This window comes from Rhyacophila brunnea, unplaced genomic scaffold, assembly GCF_057557595.1.
Source record: "Rhyacophila brunnea isolate RB1 unplaced genomic scaffold, BYU_Rbru_1.0 scaffold_7, whole genome shotgun sequence".
NCBI classification, from domain to species: Eukaryota; Metazoa; Arthropoda; class Insecta; order Trichoptera; family Rhyacophilidae; genus Rhyacophila; species Rhyacophila brunnea.
The window spans coordinates 46,910,421-46,934,505 of NW_028233339.1; the positions used below are offsets into that span (position 1 = coordinate 46,910,421).

At 32.9% G+C, this 24,085-nt stretch overlaps 1 protein-coding gene across 1 annotated transcript in view; it reads right to left on the minus strand.

Moving 5' to 3' along the window:
- Window positions 1-24,085, minus strand: part of LOC147064988 (dnaJ homolog subfamily C member 1) — a 39,595-nt gene that overhangs the window by 5,137 nt on the left and 10,373 nt on the right. The window contains exons 6-7 of the mRNA XM_085958392.1: window positions 1,355-1,585; window positions 847-1,011 (exon numbers count right to left, since the gene is read on the minus strand). Coding sequence (XP_085814518.1) covers window positions 847-1,011; window positions 1,355-1,585 — 396 coding nt within the window. The remainder of the gene's footprint in view (window positions 1-846; window positions 1,012-1,354; window positions 1,586-24,085) is intronic.

The window sequence follows — 24,085 nt, forward strand, 5'->3', positions numbered from 1 at the left end:
TCATCTACAACGTTTAAGGAGTGTCCAGGATCATGGTTTGAATATACAATAAAAACTCAATTTTGACCTTCGACGAGCATGTCCCCCCTTAAGGCTACTTATGAACACATATACATACTTATAACAAAGCATCTGGACAAAGGTAACTAGGGTAATTAATTATTTTTGATTAAGCTCACAAATCACTTTTACATTACTGTGTGTAAGAAGGTTTCTAGGATTCATCTTGCAATAAACTAAACCTAATGTCTTACATATTATATGTCTCGTTAGTGCAGAGAATTCTTGAATATGGGTCCATTATCTGGTTTCATATAAGTTTGTGTCAGAGTGCGTTCGCGAAAAAGATTGTCCAGACACTAAAATATATAATTTATATGTGAAAGATGTTTGCCAATCAACGCCATCTTTTATTCAATTTACAATATTTTCAGGAAGGTATTCAGTGTTCCCTATAAAATGTGTGGTTGTATAAGCGTACATACGCACATTGTAAAATAACATGTAAAATTTTTACAGTATAGTCATTATTTCTGAAAACTAACTGTTTTTACACAAAAAAAATGTCAGTACATACAGGAGAATATTGTAAACATAACAAATATTAATTTTCCTGTCACTTTCAACACTTTCCTCCATCAATTTTTGTTATTTTTAAAATATAATAATGTAGAAAACCTTTACACTTTGAAGAAAAAATAGAAAATATTTATTGCATATCCTGTTAATTATTTTGTTTCTAAAGAAGGAATATTTTTAAGGTTAATTTCAGTAGAAAGGGGAGAAGCGCTAAGGCGGAATAAACAAACATGACAGCAACAAGTTGTAAAGTGAAAAATATCTCACCCGCGTCTTCTCCTGCACGCATTTGGCGATCTTGTCCCACCTGTCGTAGGCTCCGCTCCGAGGGTACTTGGCAAGGGCGGCTTCCAGAGCCTTCTGCTGCGTCTGCGACCACACAGACTCAACCACCGCAGGCCCGCCTGTCACGCGCCCTCCTTTCGTTTTCACCTAGGTGATACATCAAATCAATAACTGAATAATCATCACACCACACCATCAAATTGGGCCGATTTATATGACCGGGCCGAGTACACAGGATGGACAATTCACACATGACAAAGAAACTGATACTGAGGAAGCCAGAAAGTGAACAAAGACCTTGTATAAGATAGAGGGATAATGTCGAGTTGGGTTTAAAGACCTCGGGCATAATAAACAAGCGGCACAGACCTACATGGAGATAGATGCTGGAGGAGGCCAAGACCTACATAGGGTTGTAGTGCCAGTAAGAAGAAGATGTGTTGGATAAAAATATTTGTATCAATAAATGTCCTACAAGATTATATCTTACCTTCTTGGTGACCTCGAGCCCTGGTATTTCATCAGTCTGCTCTGTATGCCCCGGCACTCGGTAGCAGTTGTCTTTCAACTTGGCAGCCATGTGCGTCACCTCGCCGACGTTCCTGCCCATCGACTCAGCGATCCTCTCCCAACGGCTGGGAGTTCCCCCTGGATATTTCTTCACCAGCCTCACGAGCTCCGTCAAGTCATCGTCCGTCCACAGACCGCCCACAACCAACGGCTATCAACAATAATAAAACATTCAAATTATTGACTAATCAGGCCTGATTGAGACAACATAGAAAACTTTGCCGTATATATATTCCAGTCAGATGTAACAACAATTAAAAGGAAAGATACAATGATGAGCTACATATATGGTTTATACAAAGATTTCAGCTCTATTCAATCAATCTATATTGGGAGACTGCGCAGTTTAGGTCATGCGTACTGAATGAACAACTATGAAACAGTTAAGACAATGTTTATGGCAGATCAGCAGATACGGAATTGGGGGGAAAAGATCATACCAATTTAATCTGGATTTATATGTATCTTCACAGATTTTTTTTAAATCTAACATTCCAACGTATAATAGGTATTGTAGTGTATTGTGATAGTGTAAATTATATGTCAACTTTTTTATATCATTGTGTCTTTTTCGTGTACTTTTTCAACAATAAGAAATATTATCAACAACATTAATTAAAGTTGAATAAATTGCTGTATAAAAGGTAAGATAAAATTCCGTTCAAAATAAAATGCAGATAAACGCAAAATATGTTAGTAAGAACGTGCCTTTTCGCGTTTCGAAGATTAGGTATTTTTCAGGTTCTCTGTAAAGCAGGGGGGAGCAAACAAGCATTTGGCCCGCCGGGTATTTTTTTGCGGCCCACCATCATTAATTGTACTTCTGATTACGAATAACTTTTTATATATTTTTTTTAAATATTGACAATAGATTAAAATTTGAAGAATTTGTTGTTTCGCAAATGTATTACGTCTTCCTTGCGTCTCGTCTCACACTATGTAACCATTATTTTCTACGTTGAATATCGATTTCAATAGATATTGACAACTTGAGATTATTGATCTGCAATGTGACACTGATTTAAGAGAATTGCATCGTCGTGAAGAAATCTCCAAATTTTACAATGCCCTTAATTCAGACAAATTCGACCAACTTAAAGATTATGCAAGAAAAATGTTCATTAATTTTGGATCAACTTATATATGTGAACAAACATTTTCGATCATGAACCTGAATAAAAATTCTTTACGATCAAATATCTCCGATGCCCATTTACAAGCAGTTTTGAGAATATCAACTACAAAATTAACACCTGAATTTTAAAAAATTTACAACAGTTTCATTCTACTCATTATTTTTTTGTAATGTTTATTTTTCGTGATAAATAAATAAATACTGATAAATAGTGTATATCTAAAAATGGTATTTTACTTGCGGCCCGCCGCTCATTTTGAATTTTTGAATTCGGCCCTACATCCAAAAAGTTTGCCCCTCCCTGCTGTAAAGCATGCGATATTTTTGCGCAGCCAACGTGTTAAAATTTTATACTTATTTCAATTAATTTAGGATGCCAAGCGACCTGCAAGGTCTAGCTATATTATTATCCTAAGAGATTTTGGAAAACGCACCAATTTTTTTATTTAAATACCGTTTTGTCGATTTTTAAACTATTTCAATTCATTTTTAAGAGTCTCGAATTTACTTCAATTTGAATCCGGCACAATCTGATAAAACTCGACACAATCACAGATAATATCATTTTTAAATCGCATTTTATATCCGTCACCATACATTTTCGCTACTTTACTGTCTATCTACCGCAAATTAATTATAATGTCGCTTTATACTTTCTATATAATCGAAATTTCACAAATCACAATAATTCCACAAAACTATTCAAATCTGTAAGAGGCACATTAGCGTACTATAAAGTTTTAACAAGAAATAAATGCATATTTCCTCACTTATTACTACGAAAATATAATCTAAAACTACTTCACTGCCACTTATCTGTCAAACTAATAGACTAATGATTGTCATTTGTTTTCTTTTGCGAACAGCCTATTACAAGTTCATTTGACGTGTCAGAATTCAAATTTAGAATTTGCAGGAATAATCGAAAAAATGTGACATTTCTATTAGCATATTAAATAATCAATTTCAATCAAGACATTTTTATTGTAAGATGATTATGTTATTGTAATTTATTATGAATATTGTAAAAAATGACATTACGTATCATTTATTCTTTATCACCTGTAATATCGCTTATTGGCAAATAATATTATAATAGTCAATTATTACTATTTTAGGCCATAATTAGGTAGGTACTATAATTAAGTAGTTACTACTTTTCCATTTTTGTATGTGATAAAAATAATATCATTTTTATTTCCTCATCCAGATAATTTGTTAAATAATAAATTAAGTATGTTGGAATTTATTCAGTAGTATTATTAAGAACCTACTAATTTTAAAATAAAATACGATTTTTGCTCCTAAGCAAAGCATGTTGACACATCCGTGTGTGGTGGTAGTGATAATAATTATGTTAAAGTGGTAATAATTATGAGTATCTTGAAAGACTTACTACGAGATAGTTTTTACATTTTTTTCAATCAAATGGGATCTTCCCCCATTGAATAAATAAAACGTATTGTAACGCAATAATCTAAATGTATGAAAAATTAGACTATCCTGCTGTGGCGATGGGTGGAGGTAGGGTGGATCCAGCATAGATAGTACAGACTAAGCTTTGTCAATTACACGTATTTGTTTACATTGAAATAAGAATACAATTTACAGGTGTTTAAAATTATTTAACCCTGGGAAACCAAGCCATAATACGCATCTGTCTACAAAATATTTAAAAACATCATTTTGGATTTTTAAAACTCATTCACCGCGGAGTATTTAATTACTATTATTAATTACCACATTTAAATAACATGCTAATTATATCTAATGGCCATCTAATACGGACACAACAGTTGTGCCATCAGCGCTGTAAGGATTTTATCTCATTTTTGCGACAATGTCCGATCCTAATAGGTCATATGGGCCTCCACAGAGTAGTGGTTTGTATTAACGGATTTCTGTTTTTTACGAGAAATGGATGTCAGCCACTTGCTCAAACTATTAGGTCCATACCCTGACTCACACACAAATTGAAAAACAATAGGTGTACTTGCCAGACCCAGGATTCGAATACGGCATTATTGTCCAATGCTTAAGCCGCGCGGCCACCGTGGGCGTAACTCATTTACGGGGTGTTTTACTTGGGCGAAGTCGGTACGGAGCGGAGCGGCGCGCGCAACTCAAACGTATACCGTGTGTGAAAATGTTTGTAGACAGTCTTTTTTTCTTTATACGTTTGAGTTGCGCGCGCCGCTCCACGCCGACTTCGCCCACGTAAGACGTTGCGTTAGTGCTAACACCGCGACTGGCGCGTTTGGATTACTTGGCCATTAGATACAATTAACGTGTTATTTAAATGTGGTAATTAAAAGGTATTTAACCCTCCTCCCGCTAACGGCATCTAGAAATGCCCATGATAGTTAAACCGTTCACCGCTAAGGGCATCCAGAAGTGCCCATAAGTTTCTACCTCCGTATTTTCGTAATTCGGCGAGTAATACAGTCGAAATTTGTTTGAAAAACTAGCTGGGTTATTCCTTTACTGACATCTGTGACTTTTTTTCAATAAGACTTTTTAGATAATTCGAAATTAAGCAAAGACACATACCCTGTCGATATTGGAGTAAAACAGATTTCCAATGATTGGTTTCAAAATTTACCGCTAGTTGCTTTGCGCAATTTGCGCCGGCGCGAATTGATGTTAATGATCTCATACATGAAATCGGCTAGTGCGGTGATAATTTTCAACAGTCGATTGCTTTCGTGTTGTGATTGATACATTTCAAAGTTTTTTACGGTTTTCTATAAAATTATTATTGATGCGCCATTCTGTTAATAATTAATTATGTGCGTTAATTCTTTAAATGAAAAGTGATTTTATGAATTAAATCAGTGGTTGTAAAGTGAAAACGAAATTATTAACACATAAATAATTTAAAATTCCTATAATAAATCTTTTGTACTGTATGGAAATACATACGAAAAATTGAGAATAAGTAAATAATAATCTGTAAAATATTTAAATTTAAATTAAAAAATGTAGAATAGATTTTCAAAATTCACGGCCACTCATTTTTATTTCAAGGAAAGTGATGATTAAAATTCTTCTCATTTTAGTCGAATAAAGAACTAAGATTAAAATTTAATATTATTGTGTAGTGAATTAAAACTTTAAATTTCCTCAAAACTGTTAAGTTATAATAGCATATTTAGTGTTTAAATAAAAATGTCTATCCCTGATGTTGAATGTTTGGATTCGGACTATGAGATGGAAAGTGATAATGAAGAAGCTGCGCTAGTAGAACATCCCGACGATGTTGACGAGCCTTCCAATATAGGCAGTGATGAAGGAGTGGCTGAACCGTCTACCAGTGCAGCACCAGACAGTTTACTCCAATCGTGGACTGCGGGTCCCTTCGTGCCGATCACATACGATTTTGATAGTTTCAACTCAGGCGTTAACCCTAGTGTACAGCTCAATGAAAATTCCACAGAAATGGAATTTTTTCGTCATTTTCTTAACAAAACAATAATGAATACCATAGTTAACCATACAAATAATTACCACAACCATATGCTCAACACACAAGCCCACACTCCGAATGCAAGGATCCATGCCTGGTATGATACATGCCCAGAAGAGATGTATGTTTTTTATGCTGTATCAATGTTGATGACAAGAAATCGCCATCTCACAATTGAAGAACATTGGAGTGCTGATCCATTATTAAATTCTAAAATATTTGGCCAAACTATGATAAGAGATCGGTATGAGTTGATTCTACAAATGCTACATTACTCTGATACCCAAATCCCTACTGGAGATCGTCTTTATAAAGTGCGCTCACTTCTTGACCACTGCAGAAAAATATTCAAAGAAAAAATGCTACCAAACGAAAATCTCTGCATCGACGAAAGTATCATTGTTTTTAAAGGGAGATTAATATTCAAACAATTTATACCGTCAAAAAGACATAGGTTTGGAATCAAATTATTTGTGATTTGTGATGTGGAAACCGGTTATATTTTAGACTTTATTATTTATTGTGGTGTAGAAACCGAAATAAGTGATAGTGAACTTTTGGGAATATCTGGGGCTGTTGTCACCACTTTGATGAAGGATTATTTTGGTAAAGGGCATAATGTACGTCAAGTTGGACTGCCCACTTTTGAAATTCAAAATTTTGAAATAGCGAGTCGTTAGTGCTGTGTTAGTGCTGGTTAGTGCTGCAATATAATCGTTAGTGCTGTTATATTAAAAAAGTTATAGGCAATTCAATGTGGGCAGTCCAACTTGACGTCAAGTTGGACTGCCCACTTTGTAAAAACAAATAAAATTCAAAATCCAAAATAGCCAAACGTTAGTGCTACATTAGTATTGGTTAGTGCCGCAAAAATTATTGTTATTGCCATTAAATTGCAAAAGTTATGGGCAAATCAAATTATAAAAAACGTCAAGTTGGACTGCCCACTTTTTAAAAACAAATAAAATTCCAAATCCAAAATAGCCAATCGTTAGTGCTACGTTAGTGTTAGTTAGTGCTGTAAAAATTATCGTGATTGCCATTAAATTAAAAAAGTTATGGGCAAATCAAATTATGACAAGCGTCTAGTTGGAGTGCCCACTTTTCAAAAACAAATAAAATCCAAAATAGCCAATCGTTAGTGCTACATTAGTTTTGGTTAGTGTTGCAAAAATTATTGTTATTGCCATTAAATTGCAAAAGTTATGGGCAAATCAAATTATAAAAAACGTCAAGTTGGACTGCCCACTTTTTAAAAACAAATAAAATTCCAAATCCAAAATAGCCAATCGTTAGTGCTACGTTAGTGTTAGTTAGTGCTGTAAAAATTATCGTGATTGCCATTAAATTAAAAAAGTTATGGGCAAATCAAATTATGACAAGCGTCTAGTTGGAGTGCCCACTTTTCAAAAACAAATAAAATCCAAAATAGCCAATCGTTAGTGCTACATTAGTTTTGGTTAGTGTTGCAAAAATTATTGTTATTGCCATTAAATTGCAAAAGTTATGGGCAAATCAAATTATAAAAAACGTCAAGTTGGACTGCTCACTTTTTAAAAACGAATAAAATTCAAAATCCAAAATAGCCAATCGTTAGTGCTACGTTAGTGTTAGTTAAAGCTGTAAAAATTATCGTAATTGCCATTAAATTAAAAAAGTTATGGGCAAATCAAATTATGACAAGCGTCTAGTTGGAGAGCCCACTTTTGAAAAACAAATAAAATTCAAAATCCAAAATAACCAATCCTTAGTGCTACATTAGTATTGGTTAGTGCTGCAAAAATTACCGTTATTTCCATTAAATTACAAAAGTTATGAGCAAATCATTTAGGTACCTACTAAAGTGAAGTTTTTATGTACTTACAGGTAAGGACCTAGCTCAATTGTTAGAGTGAAAGAAAAAATAGATTAGAATAGATAGGTACACATTTTAGCCTGATTTCCGAAGCTGATGTTATTGAAACGTTTAACTACCTGGAAGGATCATTAGATTAAGCGTTTTCACCGGAAAATATATACCTATGGAAGGATACGATTACCTAGAAGAATAAAGGTAGGTAATGTAGAAATTTAGAATTAACCCTGAAAATAACACAACATTCATAATTGAAGCCTGAAAATAATACAAGATAATGTAAAGTTTTATGCGCGAATATAAGTAGGTGTGCACGGGCAACAGTGGATTGTATGGGACGAAGGGATGGTGTTTTGTTTGAAGCCAGCGAAGGCAGGTAGCAAAGGATTGTGTCCATGGCCTTTTCCGTTATTGCAGACTGCAAACACTGTTGCCAAAGATAGACATGTTCGGATACAGAATATATTGCCGATTATACAATTAATAATCGGCAGCACTAAATGGTACTAGTGTATTTATATTTTGTATACTTACCTACTTTCGTGTGTTTAAATGGTACAATCAAGTTTCTCCGTAATGACATGCTAAAATAGGTAATTTGAAATAGGTAATGTTTTCACAGGAGTTTAGCAAGATTTTTTAGCGCCCGTTGCATTAACCAAACATATTACATGGTACTTCATATACCTACCTACAACTGTTGTAGGTATGCGAACTTGTGCCTAAATAAAACGAATCATAATAATATAACATAGATACTTTTATTTAAGATAACTTTTATAACTACCTACAAGCGGTTAAATACTGTCACTTATTATTATGACAGCACTTGATATAATATAACTGCATACCTATTTTAATGTTTTCACGGAATCTTTATAAGTTTGGCCTCCAATAAATACAGAGTTTATATTTTAACTACCTAGCCTATTCATTCCTATACGGCAAAAAAATATGCCAAGAAATAACACCGCATAGTTTCGATTTTGTATGGCGAAGTTCAGCTTTGGCCGGGTTAAATTATACCTAGCCCAGTGTTGCTAACCGTACTATAATTATAGTATTTGTACTATACTTTTGGTCCGCGTGTTTACGTTATTATATACATACATTTTAATACAGTTTTGTAGAAATATTATTGAGAATGACTAAATATTCACAGTGTAATTAATTATTAATAACAAAAAAAAATAATCAATTAAAATTGCTACTGAGGCCAAAGAAGTTATAACATTAACGAAGATAGTATATTATAACAATGATAAAATCAAGATAAACATGAATACAATATAGACAGGTAGATCTAAGTATTCCATAATTATTATCAAAATCCAAAAATAATCAACAAAACGTCCAGTAGGTACATAATATATAGTTGGCAAATCGATGTTATTAAATTAGAAAAAAAATAATAAAATTAAAATAATTGAGCTGAGTACAAAAAGGGCATTTGTCAAACAACATGATTTTCCAGGAGAATTGTAAGTTTTTAGATAATATGGATTGATCTAAAAATATAAAAATAGTTTGAAAGCTTAAAATACACTTTAAATGTATGCATATATTTTTGTGTTACACTTCACCTTAAGAAACTTAAAAATACAAAAAATAATAGTATGTGGCAACTATAAAGATTCATTAAATAAAATTAAAAATTACATTGCCACGTACATTAATAAACGTGAAATAACAGTTAGGGAATTTGAAATTAGTTTGATTTAGTATTCTCCGTTATTTTTTTCTGAGAAACAAGAAACCTATTGGTACCTAATTATATTTTTAACAGATGACAATGTGTACTATATTTTTACCCTAAATACTATAATTTTGGAGGTCCTGTACTATAATTCCACTTTGAAAAGATGGCAACACTGACCGAGCCTTGAAAAAGAAAGAACATACAAGTTCAGTTGTCCTGCAGCGACGAACGTTGAACCTCTTTCCGCCTCTTAAGCTTTGTTCGGACTGTTCCAGTGATTTAGTCGAGTAGCGAGTGATTTTGTAAATAAACGTGTCTGAACAGACAAATTTAGTCGGTAGTTTAGTAAAATCGTTTTTCATAATTTTTGTGTTAAGCATTTGTTTTTTTTTATTAATTTTGTTTTTGTATAAAAAAAAATTTCAATATGCCGAGACAGGCAGCAGTTTGTGACGATGAACTAATGAAGTGTCTTGAAAAATTCAAAAACGAAATTGTTGAAGATGTTCGGAAAGTGCCTGTTCCAAAAAATGAAGTTTATTTAAGAATGTCCAAGGAATTGAACTTTAAATTGTCTACAAAAGCTTTATATAATTTGTTGAGAAAAAATAGCTGTGCATTATTTGTTCAATTGGGAGGTCAGTACAGTGAACATGTTTCCACAAAACGGTTGTGCCCAATCGAAGACAGCTCTGATTCAGATTCTGAATCATTAAAATTTGAATTAAAATTATCATCGGATGTGTGGGAGCTGATCAAACCCAATAAAATTTTTGCTATAAGGAATGAACCCAATCGTCCAAATTTAAAATTTCGAACGCGTACTGTACCACCAAAAGGAGTTTGGACGCACGTTCTCAACGACGAAATTTACAAACAAAATAAAACTAATTGTATATGGGTATTTCGAACAGGTGCTTTTCGTTTTCTTTGCGAAGCAAAATGCAAAGAATGTGGTGCGTATTTAAAATGTGTAATAAAAGAAAACAATAAGAACTATGATGGTGACAAAATAATTTCATGTGTAATCACTGGTTACGATGTAAATTTTAAACATACACAACAATCAAAAAGGCATTTATCTGGAATTAAAAGGATTGAAGCGGCGAAAGAATTGACTCATCAATCAGCAGTTGTGTATAAAAGACAGTTGGCGAACAATACAATGGCTTATGGTGATTTGGAACCCCCAACATTACACCCGGAACATATTTACCGTCAAGTAAGATATGAACTAGCTACTGACAATCAACTGCACAGCAATGTGATTCTATCAATCTGGCAAATGAAACACACATTGCCATTCTTAGGTGCCATCCATAATTGTGGACTTGATCCATTTTTTGTCCACTATTGGACAATATCACAAATGGGCTTTTATAAACAATATAAAAAAAAAAACTGGTCTGTACTATCACTGGATGCAACAGGGAGTCTTGTAAAAGCGATGGAACCCCAACCAAAGCCAATTGGTTACACGAGGGCAAAACGCATATTTTTATATGTAGGTGTGTTAAAAGTTAATAATATTAGCGGTACCCCTGTAATCCAAATGATCTCACAAGCACACGACACACTTTCCATTACTTTTTGGTTAGAGCAATGGATTAAATCGGGCGCTGCAATACCGGATGAGATTAGACTCGATGCATCTTCCGCGCTAATAAATTCAGTAATCAATTGCTTTACCGACTGTAATGATATTAAAGAATACATCAAAAAAAGTATAAGATATCTGTCGAATAAACAATGTGAGAGGCCAAGATGTTTCATCCGAATTGATAGGAATCATTTTATATCTTCTGTTACAAAATGGAGATGTTTTTCAGAGATAGACAAAAGATTAAAGAAATTTTACTGTCACTGTATTGGGTTATTGGTCGACGAAACATCCATAGAAAATATAAAATCTATAATAAAAAACATTGTATTCGTTGCATTATCTACCCATGAAAATATTCAAACTGATTCAGCTAAAAAATTCCTTATATCATATGTGGCGAATGGAATTTGTAACAATTTATTACAGTATGAGGAAGACAGTCATACTGATAGTGATGATAATGATGATACTGTTAATTTTGTAAATATAGACGATAATGAATGCGAATGGTTTGAAGAATATGTGAATAATGTGAAAAGTGATATGAATAATATCGATAATAACCAGGATAATTTATATTGGCTTCCTGGCCTGGAAAAGCCATTAAAGAGCATTTGTTCTAAAATGCCGTTATGGACAGGCATCATGATACCGCTAATTAATGGCAGTAGTTGCGATCTTTCCTGCACTACCTCGAATGTGGAGAGTTATTTTAAGGATTTAAAAAAATTGACATTAAAAAATGAAAATTTGCCTATCAGGGCAGATTTGTTTTTAAGCAAACATTTATTTTCTCTGGAAGGTCAGTTGAAAATTACGTCTTCGAAATATCACACTGCTCTCGGAAGTGAAAAAAATTTTGATGATCTTCCAAAAGAAATAAGTGATGATGATTTTCCAGAAGAATCTATTTTTTCGCAAAGACCACGACCGGAAGAAAATTGGCGAGGGCAAAATGTTGTGAAACGACGAAATCGGCAATCATATTTCAATATACAACCGGATTGGAGTTCCGATACTGCAGATGTTATATCGGTGAAGCCAATTAATATTTTAAAAAACGGACATTTATTGCCAGCCATTTCATTTAAATCTAATTTAATAGCATTAGAAAATACGTGTGCCTTCGACGCAGTTGTTCATGCACTCGTGATAACTTATTTAGATGCAGAAAATTTTAATAAAAGTGTTGTGGATTCAATGAGAACTTCTAAATTAAGTGAATTAGTATACTGTGTTAGTGGAAAACAAGTAGTGTCACAAAAATACAAATTAAGGGCAGAAATTTTGGATTCCATTTTCAGTCCCTATCATTTTAGCAAAAACTTGAAAAAAATTAAATGTGATTGTAATGTGTCTCTAATAGTTGAGAAAGTAGTGAGGCTAACATTTCCATCGTTACAAAGATCTGACAAATGTTCTAAACTTAATTGTGATGATCGGATTCACATGATTGCATTTGTTCCACTCGACTACAATATTTTAACAATTTTTGGTATAAGTAGCTTGCAAGAAGCTATAGTGTTGTCGGATGAACGAAAGTGTAATAATATATTTAATTCTAAACATTGTGATGGTAAAATAACATCAATTTTTTCATGTAGTTCCGATCTTATATTCTTTGAAATATTTGGTATCAATGCTCAAGATGCAGACAATAACTACCGAGTAACTATATCCGATATACCTCTAACTTTAAGTATACTTAATAAACAATTTAAATTAAAAGCATTGATTGATTTTATTCCACCATCGCATAAAGACTGTAGTGGTCATTACGTAACCCATGTACATCGGTCTTCAGGTCAGTGGGAATCAATCGATGACCTTCAAAACAAAATCAAACTAATTTCAAATTCCGTAACTGTTATTCCACATTTATTAATGTACGTGACAATGTAATTTTTAATTTTATTTATAAATCTTCCTAGTTACCACATACTATTTTTCTTGTATTTTTAAGTTTCTTAAGGTGAAGTGTAACACAAAAATATATGCATATATTTATAGTGTTTTTAAAGCTTTCAAACTATTTTTATATTTTTTGATCAATCCATATTATCTAAAAACTTACAATTCTCTTGGAAAATCGTGTTGTTTGACAAATGCCCTTTTTGTACTTAGCTCAATTATTTTAATTTTATAATTTTTTTTCTAATTTCATAACATCGATTTGCCAACTATATATCATGTACCTAGTGGACGTTTTGTTGATTATTTTTGGATTTTGATAATAATTTATTATTGAATATTTAGTTCTACCTGTCCATATTGTATTCATGTTTATCTTGATTTTATCATTGTTATAATGTACTAATAACTTCTTTGGCCTCAGTAGCAATTTTTAATTGATTTGTTTTTTTTTTATTTTGTTAGTAATAATTAATTATACCGTGAATATTTAGGTAGTCATTCTCAATAATATTTCTACAAACTGTATTAAAATGCCTGTTTATAATTACCTTTATTACTTGTTTATATCCATTAAAAATTTGATAAAATAACATTTTATTGTTTTATTATTGATTAGATGAATTTAAATAAATAAAATATTTAAATGAATAGTTGATGAATGAACGTGGTAGTAAAGAGAATCTGGATGTTTCAATGCCCTTATTCATTTAAGGGGGAGGCATGCCAGCAGAGAACCTAGCGGAAAAATACGAAGCTTGCAATTTGAGATGTTTTTTTGATAATTTACAAAAGTATCTGAAAACATTACAAAGATTTTTTTTTTAATGTAAAGAAGATAAACTTACAATTGTAACATAATACATTATATTTTATGGTCATATTTGTTATTAAAATTTAGTTTATTAAGTTTTCAATTTTTCGTCGTTTAGATTTTTGACTAATTCATCGTTTTAATATTTTTTATATTTATTTTATAAAAAATAAACTAATTTTTATAATAAATATGACCATAAAATATAATGTAAATAATAAGATCTGACCCCGCAACGAATTCAAATTTTTCTACATTTTTTTACAATTGTAAGTTTATCTTTAAATTAAAAAAAAAATCTTTTTAATGTTTTCAGATACATATTTATTAATTAATACAGTTAAGATTCTAAATTATCAAAAAAAAATCTCAAATTGCAAGCTTCGTATTTTTCCGCTAGGTTCTCTGCTGACATGCCTCTCCCCCTTAAGTACCTCTTCCGGTTGTAAATTCTTAGCGGCGAATTCAAAAATTTTTGAATTTTGGACTTTTTTGATGAACTTTTTTTCTAGGCTCGCCAAATTTTTTTTCTATTATGAAAGTATAGAACTTTGCACCAATTTTTAATACGGAAATTACGAAATTTTAGTAAGTAGATACTTTTAGCGTATTTTTTAAGATCGAACGCAAACCTTTAAGATAAGAATACTTACATTTTTTCCGATATTCAAAATTATAGTATTTTGGACGTACTATACCTTTTTCATATCGTACATAGTACGCGGCCCAAAATTATATTACAAATACTATAATTATTATAGTATTTGTACAATAATTTTGGTCCGCGTACTATGTACGATATAAACCAGGTATATATAGTACGCCCAAAATACTATAATTTTGAATATCGGAAAAAATATGTAAAAAGTACTAAAATTTCGATATTTTCATTCGATAAATTGGTGAAAAGTACTATAATTTCGCAATATAAGAAGATTTTGAGTACTTGGAAAAAAATTGCTCGAAAAACGTAAAAAAACCCTTGACTGGTTTAAAATGAAATTTCTTGAATTCTTCGGTAAGCATTTTTGGTCGGAAGAGGTACCTAAATGAAAAGGGGTCTCGGAGTTTCTCAAATTCTCCGTTATTTTTTTCTGAGAAACTAAAAACCTATACCATGGTTTCCCAAACTATGGGTCGCGAGCGAATATTGAGTGGGCCCTCGCCACTGTATACATGAATTAAAAAATAGGAAGTGATAAATTTGATATTTCATTCAGCTATTTATAATTCCTAAAAATTGAAATAAACTTAAGTTACGGAAATTATTGTCCTATACATTTTCAACACTATGACAACGCGTACTATATTTTTTTACGCGTACTATATTAGTTCTCTGAACTATAATTCCACTTTGAAAAGATGGCAACACTGACGGTTGGTAACACTGGACTAGGTATAAAATTTAACCCGGCCAAAGCAGAATGAAAGGAATGAATAGGCTAGGTAGTTAAAATATAAACTCTGTATTTAAAGATTCCGTGAAAACATTAAAATAGGTACGCAGTTATATATCAAGTGCTGTCATAATAATAAGTGACAGTATTTAACCGCTTGTAGGTAGTTATAAAAGTTATGTTAAGTAAAAGTATCTATGTTATATTATTATGATTCGTTTTATTTAAGCACAAGTTCACATACCTACAACAGTTGTAGGTAGGTATATGAAGTACCATGTAATATGTTTGGTTAATGCAACGGGCGCTAAAAAATCTTGCTAAACTCCTGTGAAAACATTACCTATTTTAGCATGTCATTACGGAGAAACTTGATTGTATCATTTAAACACACGAAAGTAGGTAAGTATACAAAATATAAATACACTATTACCATTTTGTGCTGTCGATTATTAATTGTATAATCGGCAATATATTCTGTACCTATCCGAACATGTCTATCTTTGGCAACAGTGTCTGCAGTCTGCAATAACGGATTTTCGGAAAAGGCACCGGACACAATCCTTTGCTACCTGCCTTCGCTGGCTTCAAACAAAACACCATCCCTTCGCCTCATACAATCCACTGTTGCCCGTGCACACCTACTTGTATTCGCGCATAAAACTTTACATTATCTTGTATTATTTTCAGGCTTCAATTATGAACTAAAATCATTGAGTTTACCTGCGGAAATCAGGCTAATAATGTGTACCTATCCATTCGAATCTCTTTTTTCTTTCACTCTAACAATTGCGCTAGGTACCTACTTACCTGTAAGTACATAAAAACTTCACTTTAGTAGGTGCATAAATGATTTTCTCATAACTTTTGTAATTGAATGGAAATGACGGTAATTTTTACGGCACTAACCAATACTAATGTAGCACTAAGGATTCGCTATTTTGAATTTTATTTGTTTTTCAAAAGTGGGCTCCCCAACTAGACGCTTGTCATAATTTGATTTGCCCATAACTTTTTTAATTTAATGGCAATTACGATAATTTTTACAGCTTTAACTAACACTAACGTAGCACTAACGATTGGCTATTTTGGATTTGGAATTTTATTCGTTTTTAAAAAGTGGGCAGTCCAACTTGACGTTTTTTATAATTTGATTTGTCCATAACTTTTGCAATTTAATGGCAATAACGATAATTTTTGCAGCACTAACCAATACTAATGTAGCACTAACGATTGGTTATTTTGGATTTTGAATTTTATTTGTTTTTCAAAAGTGGGCACTCCAACTAGACGCTTGTCATAATTTGATTTGCCCATAACTTTTTTAATTTAATGGCAATTACGATAATTTTTACAGCTTTAACTAACACTAACGTAGCACTAACGATTGGCTATTTTGGATTTGGAATTTTATTCGTTTTTAAAAAGTGGGCAGTCCAACTTGACGTTTTTTATAATTTGATTTGTCCATAACTTTTGCAATTTAATGGCAATAACGATAATTTTTGCAGCACTAACCAATACTAATGTAGCACTAACGATTGGTTATTTTGGATTTTGAATTTTATTTGTTTTTCAAAAGTGGGCACTCCAACTAGACGCTTGTCATAATTTGATTTGCCCATAACTTTTTTAATTTAATGGCAATTACGATAATTTTTACAGCTTTAACTAACACTAACGTAGCACTAACGATTGGCTATTTTGGATTTGGAATTTTATTCGTTTTTAAAAAGTGGGCAGTCCAACTTGACGTTTTTTATAATTTGATTTGTCCATAACTTTTGCAATTTAATGGCAATAACGATAATTTTTGCAGCACTAACCAATACTAATGTAGCACTAACGATTGGCTATTTTGGATTTTGAATTTTATTTGTTTTTACAAAGTGGGCAGTCCAACTTGACGTCAAGTTGGACTGCCCACATTGAATTGCCTATAACTTTTTTAATATAACAGCACTAACGATGATATTGCAGCACTAACCAGCACTAACGCAGCACTAACGACTGGCTATTTCAAAATTTTGAATTTCAAAAGTGGGCAGTCCAACTTGACGCACTTAAGGGCATAAACTATATTGTGATAATTGGTACAGCAGCCCAGAATTATTTCAGTTTCTACATAAAAAAAAGACAAATGCTTGCGGCACGGTACGTAAAACACGAAAGTCAATGCCAAAATTTGATAAACTGAAGAAAGGACAAGTAAAATCTCTTAACCGTGGCCCATTGCTCGTGTTAAAATGGCATGATAGGCGGGAAGTGCATATGATCAGTACCATGCACGATGACTCCATGGTACCGACAGATAAAATTAATAGGGCCACAGGACAACCCATTATAAAACCACAATGCGTTGTGGATTATAATAAAAATATGGGCACGGTAGACAAAGCTGACATGATGTTGAGCAGCCTCTCGTGTATGCGAAAGAGTCTTAAGTGGTATAAAAAGGTTGGATTCCACATCATAGATTTATTTTTATTAAATAGTAGCATACTTTACAAAGTTAACACCGGTAAAAAAATTAGTTTAGCTGAATTTCAATTAAACGTAATCCGGCAATTAATCGAAACATATGGCAGTGCCTCAAGACCATCGACATCACAAACTACTCGTGTAGTTAATAACCCAAAAAGAATTTTAAAAACAGAACTCCTAAGACATTTTCCCCGTAAAATTCCTCCAACAGTAAATAAAACAAAACCATATCGAAGATGTCGTGTGTGTATTGCTTCAACTACTAAAGATAAAAAAAGAAAAATGACGAACATTATGTGTGAAGCATGTGATGTCGCTTTATGCTCTGTGCCCTGTTTTTATGACTACCATGACAAAATCAATTTTTGAAATATAGTTAAGCCATAAACATTAATTAGGTGTGACTGAAATATGAGACCAAGTTGTAAGGAAATAATATAACAATAACGATTGTGTGCGTTCTGTGTTGGTGTTAAAAAACGTGTGAACATTAATCATCGGCGCAAATGTCTACCACTTATCAGGTATCATAGAGGCCACTTCACTCTGCGGTATGTACTCCAAGCGTGCTTTATTATGTATGACAGAATTTCTTAAAGCTCTGTTGCTTAATTTACGATCTTTTTGTTTATTTTCACATGCTGTAAAATTAAAAGGAATGTTTTATTATAGCTAGAGCCACTCAGTGGATTTTTAGGTACATTTTTAATGACGTTTCGGTATGATTTATGAATCGTAAAAATCGCAGCGCGCCCGAACAAGTACATGAGCGAAATTATGTCGCGATAAAAAGGTTAAAAGTTCAGCAGTGATTGTGTAGATAGAAGAATATATTTTTTAACTACTATTGTTTGGTTTAGGCAGGGTTTGATGAATTATAAAAAACTAACCAACAGCATGTGTAATATTATGTGTTCTTGGCTCAACGAAAACAAATAACTATGAATGAAAAAGTGCAATATATAAACATATTAGGTATATTCTATTAAAATGTCAGTGGTAGCAATCGGCGATTTCCAGCTGTTCTGCTAGGCTTATCAGTCTGAAGTGGTATCAGACGATATTGTGAAGGCCAGATTTCAGAATAGACTACGCATATGACCCCAAATATATATTGGCAGTGACGACTTGCAAATCGTAAAACTGGCAAATCAGCGAAATGTCTGAGGTGAATGAAAATCCATCCTGAAGGGAAAACTATGGCGCCATCTATGCATACTTCACAATTATATTAATATCCAACACCACCAAGCCGTCTGCAAGACCTAGCGAGACAGACTGGCGACCGCCAGCTGGCTCTGCTAGTATAGTATTAATACCATAAAAGAGTATAGATAATATTGTAAAAGTGTTTTTTCAACTGAGAATAAGGCTATATTTTGGGACACGAAAGTCAGTGATTTCAGGACTTTTTTTAACTAATCTTTGTCAACATATTAAATTAGGGTAAGAGGTACAATGATGGGCCAGTTAAGCGAATGGCTTGCTTTGATCGGTCAGAACAAGCTTATTAATGTGGTTTTATTGAAATGCAATATTTTTTCGTGTTTACAAAGCATGTATATTGATATATATATATAAATCCAGCTATCATTGTTGCGTCCTTTTACAAAACCTACAGTATAGCGTCCATCTGAAAGACTTGATTTTTCGTAAATTTGAACAAAGTATATTCTTTTTGTCATTCATCTGACGACCGTGAGGTATTTAAATTTTTGAAAAACGTTTATATAAAAATATACAAAAATAAAAAACTACCTTTCAATGACCCGCTTATCGGAACTCCTTTCATATTAATACATTGGGGGGTCCTTCATATATTTTTTCATAGTGGGTAGCATGTCGTGCGTCCCACTTGTATATTTGGTTTGATTGTCCCAACAATCGGACGTCTTGCGATGTTGCCACTATTTCTCTACGTTTTTGTTTAATAGATTTAATAGGTATGTAGATAGGTTGTTATTGAATGTTAAAGCGTTCTGGGAAGAGCGCTATGATCATGGCGCGTTATTATGAGTTTTCGGAGACTATTATTTAGAATAGAAAAATTGGAATGGTACTCTTTATTATGGTTAGTGATATGAGATATATTATGTTTTGTTGGGTAGGTACTTTCCAACCTTTTTTAGTTCATTCTCCCGCCTCAATTTTCTTCCGTCTTTGCTGGAATACTTATTTTTAGGTCTCGTAGATCTTGATATTTTCTATATAGTATGTGGCAGTATCGAAGGATGGAGGTAGGCTGTAAGATTCGACATAAATTGTGTGCACTAAACTTTGTCAGTCATACGTATTTGTTTTCATTGAAATAAGACTAGAGAACGGTTGGTTTGTTTTTTAAATTCAATTAAACCCTGCGAAAACCAAGCCATAATAGATAATAGTCAATAAATACTAGTAAGCATATTTATAAAATATCTAAAATTATGCAGTTAAGTCATACATAACTTTGGACATTTTATAGATATAATATTTTTTTTTATCTATTATAATTTGGTTTAGGAAGGGCTTCATTAATTTTAACTAACATTAATTTTAACAATTAACCAACAGTATGTGTAATATGTATTCTGAATCCAGTATGAATGAAAAAGTGTACACAATTTTGTCGTGTCGTCCAAAATATACCAAAACTATTTTGGTTTGGTTTAGGCAGGGTTTAATTAATTTTTTAAACTAACCAACACCATCTGTAAATTGTAGTCTTAGTTCAATAAAAACAAATACGTGTGACTAAAAAAGTTTAATGTGGACTATTGATGGCAGGTCTTAACAGCCTACCTCCACACTTCGCTGCTGGAAGGTGGTAATTAAGTTTCATAATTCTCTGATTCCCTTTACTGTGATAAGTAAAACTATACTTTGCGGATCCATAAAATTGTATAAGCAAAGAGAAAGAGCGTATTTAATATAAAATTGATAGCATAACATTCTTATAAGTACATCTGAATAAACACAAAAAAACTAGATATTTATTTATTTTATATAATGTCATTGTCCAGGATCTATCCGATGCTGGGTGAAAGAAAAATAGTCATAAGCAACAAAATTATTTTTAATAAATTCATATTATAATAACTGTTATAGTTACTACTTTAAATAATAACTATATCTAAATGAAGTTAGGTTGGTAGTTAGTAGAAACATTAGTTGATAAAAATAATAGGCACCCAATATGTACTTCAAAATAGTTACACAATTTAATAATTAAAAAACACAAGAACAATGTCTAAATAAAGTTAGGTTTTTGGTAGAAACACAATTATGACATTGTATAAGAAAAAAATAACCCTATATCGCTGGTTTAAAGGTAAAACTCATTATGTTACATTTTGATGTTCTGAGATAATGAGGTTTGAACATATTTTTTGCAATTAAAAATCCAATTTCAAATTAAATTTTTTTCTTCTTTTTGTATAAAATGTATAAAAAATCAGAGAATACATTGAAGGTAATCAGATTCTATAAAAAAATTAGGAACATTTAAAAAAATGAGTTTTTGTACATAATGAGTTTTTCCACACACATGTTTGTTAGTAAAGTGATAGTATGTCAATACTTTTGCAAGGGTTTCGCAATGTTTTTTATTGTTTTGGATTCTCTTTTAGTAGGTACTTACGACTACTACTAAGTACCAAAGAATACAAATTATTTATTTTAATCAAAATAGGAATTAGTAAAAATTCAAATTGAAAACAATTAAACATACACTGAGATTAATAATAATTATTTCACAATGATAATAAGGACAAAACAACAATTATAATAAATTGAGGTAAAATAAACAGCAATAAAAAATATTCTTTATTCCTCAACAACGTCTGGCTCTGGTAATGTCTCTAATGTGTCGCGATCAATATAGATGGTAAATTTTCATACCAATATCTTAGCTCTTCCGGAATGTCACCGTTTTTACAAAACTTAATAAGATCTATTTTTTTCAAATTAGATATTGGTAATATGGATTGATATGCACCTACTAATTGTGGAATAACATTACTCCATCTCCCTTTTCCCGCTGCATAAATTTTCATGTAATAAAATGTCCTGTATGGTTATACCGATATTGGATAATTCCAGGTAATTTTTTCTCATAACGTAGACATTTAATTTGGAGCCACATTACTAGCTCTACATTTTCATCTATGTTCCTATTGCTTATTAATTTTAAATTTCTTCGTCGTATTGGGTCTTCAATACCTACAATGTGTCACTCCAGAAGTTAGCGAAGGTAACACCATTTTCCTCGGCTTGTAAGATCAAGTCAAAGTTGAAGCTTACTAGACAAGCCTTGCATGAAAATAGGTGCTCCATGCTTTGCATTTCACCACACTCGCAGGTTTGGTCCTCAGAGAACCCCCACTTCACCATGTTATCTCGGGTGCGCCCTGCCATGGTTTTCAGTCTGTTTAGGGCTTTCCATGTGCGGCACCCAAGAATGGCTTCATGTGGGAGGTGCTCTGCTGGCTTTACCCAATCTTCGAAACCCTCAGAGGCTAGGTTAGCCGCCCATGCGGATAGTCTATCTTATTCGGGTGAGACGGTCAGACGTATAGTTGTCGCCATAAAGCCTTTTCTGGATTTTAGCCTTGTTTTGCACATTTGATACCCATGCATGACGTGTCGCGCACTCTCTCTTGGGCTGCCTTTTCAACTAGGGCTACAGTTTGGAGTCGGATTAGAGGGAGGCTATTCCTGAAAGCACGTGAACTTTAATGACAGGCGTGGATTTCAAGCACCCCGTCACGATCCGGCAGGTTTCGTTGAGCGCAGTCCACATGTCTCGTGTGCGCAGACATGTGCCATACCGGACAGGTATAATTGGCCACCGAGGTGCATAGTGCAAGGGCTGAGACCCTGAGTGTATGTAGTTGAGCTCCCTACGTATTACCGCTTAGCTTTCTCAAGATACTGTTCTTTGCTGGTGTCTTCATTTTAGTATTAATGCAGTGTTGCTTATAGGACAGCGTCCGATCTAAGGTGATTCCTAGGTATTTGTTGGCTGTTTGTGGGTTCTAAATGCACCCCATCCCAAACGACATCAAGCAATTTCCCTGCGTCCATGTTTTGGAGATGGAACGCTCCTACCCGTGATTTGCCTAGATTTGGCTTAAATTGATTGAGGTCATAGTATGTCTTTAAATCGCTTAATGTATCTTTAAGCTGTTTCTCAATCGCTTCGAAGCTAATGCTTCAATATAACACGGCTAGATCATCTGCATAGAGGAAATGTTTTGTGTTGACTCCGATTGGCTGATCATTAGTATAAACGTTGAACAGTATGGGTGCCAAGATGGTACCTTGTGAAAGGCCGTTCCGTTGTTGTCTCCAACGGCTGCGTTTTCCGTCCAGTGTTACAAAGAATCTTCGGTTGGCCAGGAGCTTTTCAATCACTCATGTTATTTTGAAATCATTCAGGAGGTTGTAAATGTAAAGTTTACTCGGCAGAATTCTATGGTTAACTGTATCGTACGCGGCTGTTCAGTTTACGAAGGTAAACTCTTAATGTGATCGATAACCAGTTTCATGTTTGCCTCACTAGCTTTATTGGCTGGACTTTTTTACCCTCTTCGGTCATTGTTTCTGAATGATCCAGTTTTGGCTCAATCCAGCTAAAGCTATATTAATTGGTCCATTTGAAATGCATAACATTTTTAACATTCAGGCAGTATTTTAAATTAAACTTATTAACACCATCATTCTGATTATTTAGTATAAGTAGCATTTATTCTCATCTTATACAAAAAATCAACCAGTAACATACAGTTGGCACAAGATGATAGTTATAAACAATGCAAACCACAGATAATACACTCACTATCTTACTTATATACATGTTTACAGTTCAGGAAAAAATCATTATGTGCGGGAATGACTTTTTCCTGAACATAAATCTTAAATAGGTACTGATAATGATTTCTTCCCCAGTTTTTTTCCGTTAATAGGATAGCTATCGTCACAGTGACCTTTTCCAGCAATAGATATCGTAAAAATTAGTGGATATAATGAAAAAACTCATTTTGGCCAAAAGTGCACATAATGAGTTTTACCTCCAAACCAGCGATATATAATGGAAAATAGGTTAACAAAAAGAAAAAAACAAGAATTACCTATAAGTAACAAAATAAAGTTAAGATGGTTGATAAAAACATACGAGTATCAATAAAATAGCTGGTGATAAACTTTTGCAAAAATTTGCTAAACTCAATAAAGCATCTTTCCCTACCAACAATAAAAATAAAGATATTAAATAATACTGTATAAAAACCTAATACTAAGTAGGTAGG